The following is a 15,609-nucleotide window of genomic DNA, read 5'->3' as shown; positions in this document are numbered from 1 at the left end:
GCAGTAGTATATTTTTCTAGCTTCTTACAAGCAGTGCTGCAAATACAGAATAGTGTACGAAGATATATCATGCTTCAACCCAAATTTAAATATATCATCAAAGTGTCATCATATTAAATACAGAGAGACGATGACAATATCATACCCCTTTCGGAGGTTAGCTCTTGCCAATGTGGGATCTAATTTGATGGCTTTCTTATCCGCAAAAGTTTCTGCTCATGGAGAACAACAATTAAGAAATTCAGACGAACCCCTCTAGGGGACAACGTTTAATCTGCTTTCGATTAAAATCGAATCTTACCATATAAGAAGCAAAACCCATGCAAAATATGAGTTTGACAATGGCAGAGGGAAGAGATAGACATGTGGTGTTAGTAAACAGCCCAGCCAAACTTGGAGAAACCGAAGGCAACGATAACCTAAAGCCTGAACAATTTAATTATAAATCAGTTTATTAAAATTTTATAGTTTACTTATTATAAGACATTTGAACATTTAACTAAAGAAATAACATAAAAAACTCTGAAAGTATTACCTATTTACAATTTAAACCCTCAAATTTTTTGGCTAGCGCTTTTGACTTTCAGATTGACATTTATATCATTAAAACTTTCAATTTAACTTATTTGTTCATCAAATAAAAAATTGACATGTTGTACAGATAAAAATGATGATATGTCAGTGATTTTCCAAAAAAATAATTATTTGATTATAAAATAAATAAAATAAAAATAAAAATTTAGAAAATTAAATAAAAATTAAAAAACTAAAAAAAATCAGAAAATTAAAAAAATCAGATAATTAAAAATTCTGAAAAATTAAATTAAATCAGAAAATAAATAAAATTAAATTAAAATACATAAAATGAAAAATGAAAAATTTTAGAAAATTCAAAAAAATTAGAAAATTCAAATAATCAAAATATATTTTTAAATTAAACAAAAAAAAATCTTTAAAATTACAAGATTGCTTTAAAAAACTGACATATCATCATTGACAATAAAAATTTCAAACATATCACTGTTAAAAATGATGGTTTCTCATATAACCATTAACAATGATGGTTTTTGACATATACTCAACGATAATTTTTGACATCATCGTTTAAAATGAAGGTAGATATAACATTTTTAACAACCATCATTATCAACATAATAATATAATTATTACTTTGAATTTTTTTATGTGAGTTTGATATTCGAAAACTAAATATTTATAAAACTAAAAATACTAATTTTATGTTTTAAAATTTTGAGAGACAAAACTAAGAATATATTTTCTTAATATTCATTTCTAAAATAATAAATTATAATCTAATTTATTAGCTCTAAAAGAATGAATAAACTAAACTGATCAACATCATGTTAATGTCAAAAAAATTAGCTTATTCAAATGAAGTCCATCAACAGAACCAAGTAAAATGCGATGAGAAACTATCACATACCATTTTTGTCAAAGAGAATTATTATTTATGTGAAACAATTAATTATTTTATAAAATTTAAAAGGATAAATATAAATAATTAATCCGCGCGTAGCGCGGAAACGGACCTAGTGTTTTCTAAATGGATAAAATGTGGTAACTGTAGCCACTTTCTTTCTTTTTTGGTATCTAGATCATGGTTAAATTAGTCACATTTTAGCCATTTTTTTTCTTTGCTCTATTAAAATTGTGGTTGATTTGTGGGAAAACTGTAATTTTTTTTGTATGATCGTATGAAGAAGATTTCTACTAGTGAAAATCAAAAGACTCCAAAAAAGTCTCTAAAAATTCTCGTAAACACACTAAAATCATAATTAGAAAGTGGTAAAAACCAAAAATATATCTACATCATGTATAAAAACAATTTATTTAATTTACAATTTAACATTTATTCAAAAAAAAAATTTCATCCCAGAAAATATAAAAGGAATAAAGTCATAAAGTAACGTTGTGAGATGGATCCACCCAAGCTACGCAATGAGACAAAGAGGTACTTGAAAATGGACGAGAGCTTTTCTCATCAACGAGAGAGTAGCAATGGCTAAGTAGCTCATTAGTCGCCAGATATTTTCTGTTCCTCTCAGATCCTTCTTTTTTTTTTTGAATGAATGTTAAATTTATTCAAAAAAACCTTATTACATGGAATGCATATAGTTTACTTCAAAAAGCTATTCTTCAAACCTCTAGCTACTCAGTACTAAGAAACAAATTACATTCTAGTACTAAACCAATACTGCATAAAGCCCTCCATTCCCTTGACTCCTTGTCTACACATCAAAGTAATTCTATTTCGAATTCCCTTATCAATCATCCATTTAAGAACAGGAAGTGGTAACAACTTGTCACCATGCCTGAGCTTGTTCCTCTCCCTCCAGACAGCGTATAGTACCGCTTGAAAAGCATAGCGGATGCAGAACAAGCTTTTCTTTTCCCTAGTCGAATCTGTGAGAATCTCCATAATCTCAGGCCAAGTATTAGTGAAAGAGTTACACAGAATACCCTTTGCTATATGCTCCCAAACTTGACCAGTATATGAACACTCAAAAAACAGGTGGTTTCTCGATTCAGGACCCGCTTTGCAAAGAACACAGGTAGTATCAATACCCTGGCTCCATTTAGGCAATTCCATCCAACGTCGACAATCGATCACGAGCTGAGAGCCAGGCCATAAATACATATTTCGGCATAGCTTGAGTGAACCAGATACCTCTCGCCCAAGTACAGACCGAATAATGCTCTCTCACCAAATTCCAAGTCTCTTGAGTGGAAAACCTTGGCCTGAACCCTGTTCTTCCTCTCCAAAGACTAGTATCATTACTGTCTAGCTAAATTTAGCTTCCTCACAGTGATACTTAACTCAACTTCTAACTCATTTAGCACACTTATACGATGTCTCCTCCTTCTCCTAACACAAAGCACATCATCTTCCACCGTCGCTCTCTTCTCCACCCCTAAATCAATAATACCTCTATGTCCCAGTAAGTCAATAAGCACTCCCTTATCTGACCAGTGATCGAACCAAAACGAAGTATGTCTCCCATTCCCCAATTCTTTTTTATAGAAAGTTTTAGCCACCTCCCGCAACTTCAGCATTTTTCTCCACATCCAAGAACCTACTTGAGTTTTTAGTTTAACCTCCCAAAAGCTTTTTCCCTTAAGTAAATTAGCTCGAATCCATTTTCCCCACAAAGAAACTCCAGAAAGCAATCTCCATATCAGCTTAAGACCATACACCTTATTCACTTCCCCCAGATCTCTAATCCCCAACCCTCCTTCACTCTTAGCTTTACAAATCTCTTTCCAAGCAACCTTAGAATTTGTAGTTTTAAGTAATGGCCCTGTCCATAGGAAAGCCGAGCACATCTGCTCAATCTCCTTAATGCACTTACTAGGCAGACGGAACACAGCAATCCAGAAGTTAACAATACTGATGAGCAAAGAGTTTATTAACTGAAGCCTACCAGCATATGACAAGTATCTACTTGTCCAAGAGCTTATTTTACTTCTGATTTGCTCGAATAATGGAAAACAGTCCTGCTTACTCATCGCTTCAGTCATTAGAGGAAGACCTAAGTACCTTACAGGGAGCTCGCCTTCAGCAAATTTGAAATTTGTCAATATGCTTCTCTTCTCATCCACTGAAACACCCGCCATGTAAATCGTAGACTTCTCAAGACTTATGCTCAGACCAGACCAGGCTTCAAAGTCCTCAAATACAGATAATGCACCCTGAACCGACTCCCTTGATCCCTCCACAAGCACCATAAGATCATCTGCGAAACAGAGATGCGTAAGAGAAAGCTTTTGACAACCCGGGTGAAACTTGAATTTTCTCTCAGCCACTGCTTTATCAATTTTCCACGACAGAACGTTCATACACAGTACAAACAAGTACGGTGATAGAGAGCAGCCCTGCCGAAGACCTCGAGAACTCTGGAAATAGCCTGCTAGATCCCCATTAACTTGCACTGAAAAGGAGGGACTTGTGATGCAAAGTTTAATCCAATGAGTGAATCTCTCGGGAAATCCCATAGCACTCAAACTCTTCAAGACAAACTCCCATTGCACAGAATCGAAAGCTTTAGATCCCATAGCACTCAAACTCTTCAAGACAAACTCCCATTGCACAGAATCGAAACCTTTAGATATGTCAATTTTCATGACGCACCTTGGAGAGACAGCTTCCTTATGATACCCTCGCACAAGTTCTGACGCAAGAAGAACATTTTCCATAAGTAACCTCCCCTGAACAAAAGCTGACTGATTCTCTAGAATAATCCGCGGAAGAAGCATCTTTAATCTGTTAGCCAGAATTTTTGATACTACCTAATACAGCACATTACAGCAAGCAATTGGCCGGTAGTCCTTCATTTCCAGAGAATCAAGTTTCTTCGGGATCAACGCTAAAATGGTTGAATTCACACCTTTTGGGAGAAAATCGAACCTGAATACAGACTGCACTGCTGTAGTAAAGTCATCAGAAATAATAGACCAGGTGGTTTTGAAAAACTCAGCCGGATAACCATCTAGGCCTGGAGACTTAAGCATCCTCTTTAACTTCCTGATGAGTATTTACGACAATCCCACTTGAGCATCTGATTTCTTTAATCAAATTCTGAGCTTGTCTCGTTCTAATAGCCCTGTGAAATGTCTTATTATTCTGGTCCCCAACATCTAGCCAATGAAGCTTAGCTTTCTGCTTTAAGTGATCCTCTTCCAGACTTGCTACATGGAGCCATTTATCATATGCTGCTGCTTCCTCCTGAATAGCAAAGTGATTCGGATTCAACAGGGTAACACTCTTTTTTTCACATAATAACTCAAACGCTTCCTTGGTTCTTATAGTAAGGTTCCCCAGCTTCGCTCTCCCCAATTCTCTTATTTGTGGCTTCAGATTCTTCAGCTTTTTAGAGAATCTATACATGGCTGAAGTAGACTGAAATAACCTCTCTGTTGAGTCCCATAATTCTTTTACCATAGGAAGAAATGAAGGAATACTCCCCATTACATTAACATACTTGAATGGCCTTTTAATTTTCTCACTCTGAGGAAATAGTTGTACTCTCCACCGCATATGATTTGAGCACTCTCCTGGTTCAAACACAGAGTAAGCATTACTGAACCTATGCACTGCTTCCTCATTGAGCAAAACCCTATCCAACTTCTTCAGATAACTCCTTCCTCTCTTTTATTACACCAAGTGTATAGAGGCCCTTGGTAAGCCATGTCTGTAAGATGACAGTGATATACCATACTTTGAAAATCTCTCATCCCACTTGGTATACTACACATATTTGCATACCTGGAGCTCTCCTCACCCTCCAATATCTCGTTGAAATCTCCCATTAACATCCAAGCTCTATTTTTCATACTAGGAGAGTCATGATGATGCGCAAGATCTTCCCACAACACCCTTCTCTCTTCTACTTGATTACTTGCATATATACACGTGCAGGAGAACGCAACTTCATCTTTCAGCTCCACCATTACGGTAATTAATTGATCTGACTTATAGACTGGCGTTATTCGAACAGAATCCCTCCAAAGAAACCATATTCTACCTCCTTGACTGTCTTCGTAATTGGTAATAAAAGACCAGTCTCGAAAAACAGTACTCAAAATCCTCCCATCTTTCCTTTCTCTCACCCTTGTTTCCAATATGCACCCAAATTTTAAATCTCTGCTTCTCAACCACTCACTGACCACGGAATGTTTCAAAACTTTATTCAATCCGCGCACATTCCAAAAGAAACTTCCCATTTTTAAAGCTTTCGTCTAGAAGACCTTTTGCTCTTTGGATTATCATCCTGAGCTTTAGTCTTCTGGACTCTCTTCCCCCCCTTTCTGTCCTGCTGGCTTCTCTTTTTGATCCAATATCTCATCTTCTAACAAGTCTTCCTCTCTTATGTCACTTACATCATCCTCAACAATGTTATCTTCCTCCGCACCAATTGATTCTTCTGCCTGTATTTCCCCTTCTTCTTTATCATCCAAACTCAATATAGCATATTTTGACGCCGAAATTTGTACCTCCATCTCCTGTCTGCGTAGAGGAGTTTGAGTCCTCCCTTCCTTAGGAGAGATTAGAGACCAGGCAGTTCCCTTATTTTCTGTAACACCCATAACCATAACATCCTTGTTAAATTCTGAGTTATTAACCTTCGTTGCCGAAGTGCCTAACTCCCCTTTCTCCAACCCTTCCTCCGTATTTAAATCTCCCACACCAGGAATCTCCTTAGGTTTACTTCGATCTTTAGAACCACTTACCTGAGCCACCCCCTGTTCTCCAAGCTTCTTCTCTTTCTTTTTCAACACACAGACTTTATATGTATGTCCCCACTTCTCACATAGACTACACCTCGACGGCAGCAACGGGTAATAGAACTCTGCAGTGAACTCCTTCCCATCAATAACAAAATCTATCTCTTTAGGAAGAGTCTTCGATACATCCACATTCACAAAGATTTTTGCCTCATCAAGATTTGAACACACAATTGTCTCTGGATGCAGATGCACTGGTAAGCCTAAAGTACTTGTCATGAAACTCAAAGCCTCCCAAGAAAACATATGCAACGGTACCTTCCTTAAGTGAACCCACATTGGAATGGCCTCCTCTTCCTGCTTCTCCTCTTCTGTTTTAGGAATCCATTTCTTAACAATAATGGGAACACCCGCGATATTCGACATCCCCTTTTGATAATTTTCTCTCTAACCTTATGATTCTTAATCCTGAACCTCATCGTCGTAGCATTCACATCATATACCTCCACCATTGTTGTTGGATCACCATAGCTCCAGAACTTGTTCACCACCATATGAACTTTCGCAATATGCGGTGATATGTCCAAAAACTTTCCAACAATGAAATCCTCCCACAAAGGAGTGGCATCCGAAAGAAGATCATTCGGAATCACTACCTTGTGCTTGCCATCCATCGATTTTACCTCAACCTCATACTTCTTTAGACTTCTTCGATCTTGCGCCACCAACGCCCAGTTTTCGATTCCCTTCAACCGTTTCACTTCCCTCGATTCATCTAACACGACCTCCTGAATATTTCGATTTCTCCCCACCGCTTCAAAGGAGCCTGGCGGTGGAGCCGTATCCATCGGAACCCTAGATCTCTCATTCGTACTCAGAATTGCCTAAAAAATCGCCTTCTCCAAAACGCTGCGTTTTCACTCCTGCTTTCTGAATTTCTCTATATTCTCAGATCCTTCAAAGGAGTCAGGGTAACTTGTTAACACTGTCAAGCCAAATACTTCGCTCTTTTCTTCCCATGCCATGCGTTCAATGTTTAGTTTAAACACTGAGAACTTGTTCTTGCGGCGCGTAGACATAACAAAGATGTTTCCATTATGCTCTATCATCAACACTGCTTCTCTCCTATTGAAATCTATCTGAAAGAAGGTGGGACTGTCCCAAGGCATCACTGGAAGAACATCCCAGGTTGTGCTACAGGGGGGTTGTAAACCCCGATTTTCCCGCAGTTACTGAAACCATAGAACACACCATTCGAGAAGACACATTTTAACCATTTTCCACTGGATGATTGGTTCTTAAAGCGATGGATGGTCCATACGGTTTCACCAGGCCGCCAAGTAGAGATCACAAAAGGATCTTTGGAACTGATAACTGGGTGAAGGAGACCACCAAACAACTAGTCGATGTAGGAGCGGCTGAGAAAGCTAAGCATTTGCCTGAGAAAAAGCGTGACCTAATGGGTAAGTAGATACACTCCCGGGTAACGGGTTAAGAAAGAAGCCCAACTCCAAAGGGCTATTCATTGCCAGAAGCAACCAACCATCCCTACAATAAACAGGGCCATGGCCCTTCAACTCTGGGATATTCTGTTTCAATCTTTGAGACCTTGATGGGTCAAAAATATAGTAGTCTCCGTTTTCTGATGAATAAAAAAGCCAAGGAAGAGTTTGGGACTTTCTGACTGAAACAGCTGCTAGAAACCATGTCTTGCAGACAGCAGAAGCTTTTATGTTGTCTTTTAGTCCGAGGTGGGATAGGATCTCCTGCAAGAGCTCTCAGGGAATATCTAGATCCCACAATCCTGTAATACACTTCTTCTTTTTACTTGATCCATCGTTTACTAGAGCCTTTATACTGCATCAACAATTAAAAGAAGAGTTCATGGTGAATCATCAGAGATATATTACAATAGTAGTTATCAAATATGTATTATTCATAATCATTAATTGTCATAATATGTTAATCATATTAGGAAATTATGTAGTTGAATGCAAGGAAATAAAGAATATTCTTTTGTACACTACTAATCAATTTGATAGTTAGTTCAATAAAAAAATATAATATACATTTATATGGACCCACTTATTTTTCTAAGGATTCTAAGAATCATCCTACTGATGACACGTGGCTACGAAAACATGTTGTAATGCTCCAAGATTAATATATAAGGAATATATAATAAAAAATTCAACTCTGATTAGTACGAGGCCTTTTGGGAATGAGCCTAAACGTAAATCCATGTGCGCTTGCCTTTTAAGTCTAAAGTGGACAATATCCTACTAATCAGATTATAAAGAGTTGGACATGAATTTTAAAAAATTTCAACAATTGGTATCCGAGCGGGATGACGAAAAATCTATAAGAAAACCAAAATACCCTAGGAGTAGGAATGAAGATATGTGGCAGAGATCAAATCAGAAGATCGTGAAAGTTCAGTTGTGGGAGGATCATCCTCAAAGCAACTCAAAGTAACCTTGCAATTAAGGGTACAAGATGGTGCAAAGATGATTCGCTAGAGAAAAGAACACAAGATGACTGTGGTCCTTGGCTTAATGGGGAGAATTAGAGATTTCAATCCAAATCTCACATCGGAAGTTTAGACAAATAATGTCTAATATATAATAAGAAGTCCAACTCTGATTAGTACGAGGCTTTTTGGGAAGAAGCCTAAAAGCAAATCCTTGCGGATTTGCTTCTTAAGTCCAAAGTGGACAACATCGTACCAATCAGAAAATAAAGAGTTGGACATGGACTAAAAAAATCCCAACAACAAACACAGGATGATGGCAAGCTTCATTTTCCGGACTCAATCAAACTCCTCTTCTTCACTCGATTATAGTGTTTAAAAGTAACAAAGGAGGAGTAGAAGAAGACATGAAATCAAATATTCTATTTTCGCAAAGAAGAGAAGAAGATGTGAATTCAACTGGGGATTAGGGTTCTAAAAGTATCAATTTGGTAGTTTTGTTAAGTTAACGATAGCCTATAAAACACCGTGAATTGTAAACGGGAGATTTGACAATAAAAAAAGTTGACCAAAAGTGTAACTGTTATGGTTCAGTCAATAAAAATTTCGGATTTTTTTGGACTAATAAGAACTATGTATTTTTTTTGGCAAATTGACGTGAGTTCAGTATTTAAATGACTTTTTCTTCTTTTTTAAGTAAATAATCTATAAATATATATATTAAGCATTCATGTATAGATCACTTTCCGACAACACCATAGCAACACTGTTTTTGAACGGCTGCAATCTTAATAGACCACTAAGGCCAATTCCAATGGTACACCAAAACACCAAATTTGGTATGATTTCATCTCCAATGGAACACCAAAAATGACACCATCCCACCAAATTTGGTGTAGTGTGAATAGTGTTACACCAAATTTGGTGTAACACTATACATCACATCAAATATTTATTATTCATATTTTTATTGTGTTTTATTTAATAATATAATTCAAAAATTATTATTAATCAGTTCAAATTTACAACTAAACATAAATATACAATACTATTTGTATTTTTAAATTATACATGATTAAAATAGTTTTTTTTATTTTATTTTTAAATAGTTCTTTTTATTATATTTTTAAGTAAAAAATCACTAAATTATTATTGTCATTTTAATATTGTAAAAAATAAAATATCATAGAAATTTTATACTTTATTTTACTTTCAAATAAGAAATCACTAAATGATTGTTATCATTTACTTTATCTTGTAATGTATTTTTATTTTAAAATATCGATTATAATCTTTATTTAGGTTATATTTAATCAATAATGAAAAATTAATAATATTACATTATTTTAAAGTAAGATTTAATAGTAAATAATTAAATATTTATGTAATATTATTAAATTCACCAAACATTAAAATACCATTTTATTTTTTTGATTTTATAATATAGTTAAACTTGTATTACTAAATAATATAAATTTTATTAAAATAAATATATTATTTTGTTATGGGATTTTCATAATTAATAGTTTTTAATTTAAAATATAATATTTTATATAAAATAAATACATAAAAGGTATGATATTGTTAAATCAAAAATATAAACGTAAATAAATTCTATGAACATATAATTACAAAAATTTAACAAACATAATATTTAAATGTGAAAAAACAATTATTTCTAAATTTTAAATAATACAATTATGAAAATTATAAAAATTATTATAATTGAAAATATTAAATAACATAATATTATTTTTGGTGTAATATTTGGTGTCATTGTTGGAGATGACAAAACAAATTTGACACCAAAACACTAAATTTGACGTAATATTAACACCAAATTTGGTGTCATGGTTGGAGATGTCTTAACACCACCATACACATTGTCAACACCAACGCCACCAAACTAAATCAACATCAGACTCCATTGGAAAATACTTCAGACACTACGTCAGACTATAGGTCGACACCCACCACATAATGAAACTTCTCTCTCTTTTATCAAGTCTACTTTCTTCATAAACCACATCCTCTTTTATATATCGGACCAGAACTTAATCTCCAAGTTTTCCAAATACACTTAGTACAACTTTTCATTTTTTTGTGAAAATTTTCGTTTTCAAGAAAACTCTCTTTTGTTTTATGGAAAACTTCCATTTTTCTTTAAGAGCATATACTTTTTTTTTCCTTTTCCAAGCTCAGCAAATCCATATACATCACAAATCACAAACTCCAACATAGCTCATTTTCATGATACACGCATGTTCTAAATCTGATGGTACTACACAAACTGATACCACACATCTCAGCATACTGCATCTTCAAATTTGACATATCGCTAATTAATCTTTCGGTAAAGATGGGATGGAAGCTAAGTTTCAAAATTCAGTTCAGCAAATTGATTTAGAACCTCATCTAATACCATTTTTGTATGCATTTAGATAATCATACATCTTCAGTTATACTTGTCCATCTGTTTATTGCATCAAAATCATTTTTTCCAAAATAGCATAAAACCTGAATAGATTTATAAAATTTAGAAAACTTCAAAACATACTTAAACACACATTTTAATTCAATATATATACTATTAAGAAGCCTTTTTATTCCCCTTGCTTAGGTTGGAAAAATAAACTTTATGGCTCTAACTGGTGACCATAAAAGAATGTAAGGAATAACAAGGAAATGAATGAAAATGAATAAAACAAGAGGAAAAATCTATTTCTCTCCTAATTTAATAAGGAATAATTGTAGTCTATTTTTTCTTTAAATTTTAAAGAATCATAAAGAACAAATATTCCTTGTAAATGGTGTAAATTAGAAGGAATGATAAGAAATTTACTATTTCCGCTCATTTTCTTGGTCACCGTTCAGACCCTATATAATAGTATTTTTTTTTTTTTTGGTCAAAATATAATAGTATCTACAAAATGGAAATACAAAAGGAAAACGACTTTGGTTACAATGCCGCATGCATTCCACGTATTAGGAACATAATAAATTGATAATGAGATAAATGCATATCAGCATATGCATCTAATCGGTCTATAACTAAAAAGTCATTCTGAATAAACCGCCATGCTTTCCTTTCAAAGGAAAAAAAAAAAACAAATCGCCATGCTTTGTTGCCAGTGTTAGCCAAGTACCAAAATAAATAAATAATCTTTCGGACGTCTTTGTTTTCAGTTTCCGCCGGTGTATTTAAAACCGGACCGGCTAACCAACCGGAATTTTTTTGAGATCATGGGTTATTGTGGTTCAACCAGGTCTGAATCGGGTTCGATTGGGTTTACTTAGATTAAACTAAATTTAATGATATTTTATAAATAATATGCATATTCTTAAAAAATAAATCATATCAAATAAAATGTTTAAATAGCCATAATGTATAGAAAAACTTAAAAATAACAATTAAAATCAAAAATCTATATAAAAAACACATTTAAACTTTATTTGCAGATCTTATCACTCTAAATCTTCACACCTTTAAAAAAAATTATATACACATTACGTAAAAGTTATATTTTGAAATACAAATTTTACAAACGTAAATGTTTCAATTATTTAAAGTTTTCAAAAAAAGTGATCCTGAAATAAGAAATAGACAAAAACAATATTTTAACGTGAATATTAAACTTTGGAATCTTGTAATTTATGAGTTGTAGAGGCGACAAAAGAAAAAAACAAAAGACAATATTTTATTAATCTTTAATAAATCTTATTTTACTTAAAAAGGAAAAAAAAATAATTATTTCATTAACAAAATTTTGGCTTATATACGAACCGGAGGTTGGCATGTTCATTGGGTCGCTGATTCCCGGGTTTTGGATGGTTCAATAAGGATTTTTAACTGGTTCGATTTAGTTGAGTTTTAGCATTAACCCAACCCAAATTATTTTTGGTTCATGGTTTAACCCGATCCGACCGTCGGTTCGGTCTGGGTTTAAAAACACTGGTCTCAACGGACATGACAACTTGCATTTGCATTAGGTCATATCTGTATGTATAATCATTATCAATTAGATCAATACAGTTTTGTAAAACGCATATGAAATGTCTGAAATTTTCTATTTTTTTCATTTTTTAAGTCAATAGATAAGAAATTTATTTTGAAAATTCCTTGCTTTTAATGGGATAATATTGTAAGAAAAAAACAATTGAAGAGGAAAACCTCACGTTATCTATCACTTTCAATAGTTTTTTGGTCTCCATTAAAAAGGATAATTATTTTTAATATTTTAGGCTCAACAGAATTTTTTAAAATTCTATAGATTTAATTTTCAATTAATAAACAAACTAAAAGATGCCTAAATCTGTAAACTTTTAAACTAAGGACAAAAGAATAAACTCAAAAAGGAATATTAATTAATTTCAACTAACAATTAAGAATTAATAGAAGTAGTTAGCAAGATAGAGACGAAGGCCAAATCATCTCCTCTCTCCCAAACAAACATTAAACTCTTGAGACTTGACGTTGATTTCGATGTCCACCACTACCACCACCCCAATATATATATATATATATAAACCCCTCCAAAACCTAAAGATTTCATAATCACATCTCCGTTTATAAAAAGAAAAAAAGACCGTCAATGGAAATCCATCGAAGATTACCGAGTAGAGAACTCCCAACACCAAACGACGACTTTGTCACTGCTCCTCCTCGCAAAGGCTCCGACGTGCTTCCTCTCCCGCTATACCTAACAAACTTCTTTTTCACATTCCTCTTCGCAGCCACCGTCTACTTCCTTCTCATCAGGTGGGGCGAGAAGATCAGTACATCGACGCCTCTTCACGTCGTTAACCTCTCCGAGATCCTCTCACTCATTGGAGTCATCGCGTCGTGCATCTACCTCATCGGCTTCCTCGGCGTCGACTTCGTTCAATCAGTCTTCCTCCGATCATCCTCCGACGACGACGACGGTTGGATCCCAAACGACGACGAGATCGATCGCCTCGTCAAGATTGAGTCTGATCTTACTTCCGAGGAAGACGAAGAGATCGTCAAGTCCGTGATCGACGGAGCCACCTCGTCGTACTCACTCGAGACGAAGCTCGGAGACTGCAAGCGAGCCGCGGCGATTAGACGAGAAGCGGTTCAGAGGATGACCGGAAAATCCTTAACTGGACTTCCGTTTGACGGTTTCGATTACGATTCGATCTTGGGACAGTGCTGCGAGATGCCGGTTGGGTACGTTCAGATTCCGGTGGGGATCGCCGGACCTCTGTTGCTCGACGGGAAAGAGTACTCGGTGCCAATGGCGACTACGGAGGGTTGTTTGGTTGCAAGCACTAACAGAGGATGCAAGGCTATTCACTTATCTGGTGGTGCTTTCAGTTTTCTCATGAAGGATGCGATGACTAGAGCTCCTGTTGTTAAGTTCCCTTCTGTGAGAAGAGCTGCTCGTGCCATGTTTTATCTACAGAATCCTTCTAATTTCGAGAGACTCTCTCTGATTTTCAGCAAGTAAAGTTTTGAACTTTGTCTAAGCTTCTAAGCTAGGATGGTGATTTTGTATTGACATTGTGTGTGTGTGTTTGTTTGTTTGTAGATCGAGTAGATTTGCTTGGCTTCAGAGTATCACATGCTCGATTTCTGGGAGGAATCTCTATCCGAGGTTTGCGTGTGGTACTGGCGATGCTATGGGGATGAACATGGTCTCCAAAGGCGTTCAGAATGTCTTGGAGTTTATTAAGACAAAGTTCCCTGACATGGTTGTTATAGGCATCTCAGGTTTGTAGTCTACTCTTTACTTGTCTTGGTTTCTGGATTAAAGTCAGGTCTTTTGATTCGTGTTGTTAATTTGGTGTTCAGGGAATTGCTGTTCCGACAAGAAGGCTTCGGCTATAAACTGGATCCAAGGACGTGGCAAGCATGTTGTGTGTGAAGCCCTTATTAAAGGTGAGATTGTGAGGAATGTGTTGAAGACTACCGTGGAGGATCTTGTCGAGCTTCACGTGCTCAAGAACCTTACTGGTTCAGCCGTGGCTGGTTCTCTTGGTGGATTCAATGCTCATGCGAGCAATATTGTCAGCGCTGTCTTCATCGCCACTGGCCAAGACCCTGCTCAGAACGTGGAGAGCTCTCACTGTATCACCCAGTTTGAAGCTGAAGGCGACGACCTTCACATCTCTGTCTCTATGCCTTGCATTGAGGTAAATGCATGTTTGTATATTTTAGTTTTTGCATGTTGTAGAGATTTTGTGTGGACCCCAAACTGATGAATGTTGTGTAATGATGTGGCTACTACAGGTTGGTACTGTTGGAGGTGGGACACAGCTTGCATCACAGTCAGCTTGTTTGAACCTGCTCGGTGTAAAAGGATCAAGCGACAAGGAGAAAGCTGGCTCGAACGCAAGGCAACTGGCGAAAATTGTGGCTGGTTCGGTTCTCGCGGGAGAGCTGTCGCTAATGTCTGCTATTGCATCTGGACAGCTTGTAAAGAGTCACATGAAGTACAACAGGTCCAGCAGAGACATTGGCCCTTCATCTCAAGTGAACAGATGAGCATGCAACAGATAATAAAACAGATTAGTTAAAAAAAAAAAAAAGATTTGATGTAATAATAACCTTCATTTGTTTGTTCTTCATTGATTGATCCCGTTTCTAGCTATGTATGTACTCCAAAGCTTCAAACCACCTTATTTATTATGTAAAAGACAATTTAGTACTTTCATGGGCTTTTAGATCATTAATAATCTTTGACAAATGCCAGTTGGATTATCTTCTACGTTTTAAACCAACTGTTCACATCTAATCAGATTAGAGAAGATTGCTTACAGATCACTCATAATCTTTGATAACGGACCGTTGGGTTATCTTTGGCTCTTGCCTTATATGGAAGTTTTATACTTGGTAGGAGTGGTGCTGGTATGATTGATGAACGAGAAAGTCA

The 15,609-nt window shown here is 35.5% G+C and overlaps 2 protein-coding genes across 2 annotated transcripts; one reads left to right on the top strand and one right to left on the bottom strand.

Moving 5' to 3' along the window:
• Positions 1-2,191: 2,191 nt before the first annotated feature.
• LOC106393354 lies at positions 2,192-2,659 on the bottom strand. Its single transcript, XM_013834055.1, has one exon. It carries the CDS (start codon positions 2,657-2,659, stop codon positions 2,192-2,194), a length of 468 nt encoding a protein of 155 aa, XP_013689509.1.
• A 10,552-nt stretch (positions 2,660-13,211) lies between these two features.
• On the top strand, positions 13,212-15,390 carry LOC106393352 (3-hydroxy-3-methylglutaryl-coenzyme A reductase 2-like). Its single transcript, XM_048763674.1, has 4 exons — positions 13,212-14,180; positions 14,266-14,447; positions 14,529-14,869; positions 14,967-15,390. The coding sequence occupies exons 1-4, from the start codon at positions 13,306-13,308 to the stop codon at positions 15,219-15,221; spliced, it is 1,653 nt and encodes a 550-aa protein (XP_048619631.1). The 5' UTR covers positions 13,212-13,305; the 3' UTR covers positions 15,222-15,390.
• Positions 15,391-15,609: the final 219 nt, after the last annotated feature.

Source organism: Brassica napus, chromosome C7 (assembly GCF_020379485.1).
Source record: "Brassica napus cultivar Da-Ae chromosome C7, Da-Ae, whole genome shotgun sequence".
NCBI classification, from domain to species: Eukaryota; Viridiplantae; Streptophyta; class Magnoliopsida; order Brassicales; family Brassicaceae; genus Brassica; species Brassica napus.
The sequence above is the reverse complement of the archived record's forward strand: the minus strand, read 5'-3'. Positions and strand labels throughout refer to the sequence as shown.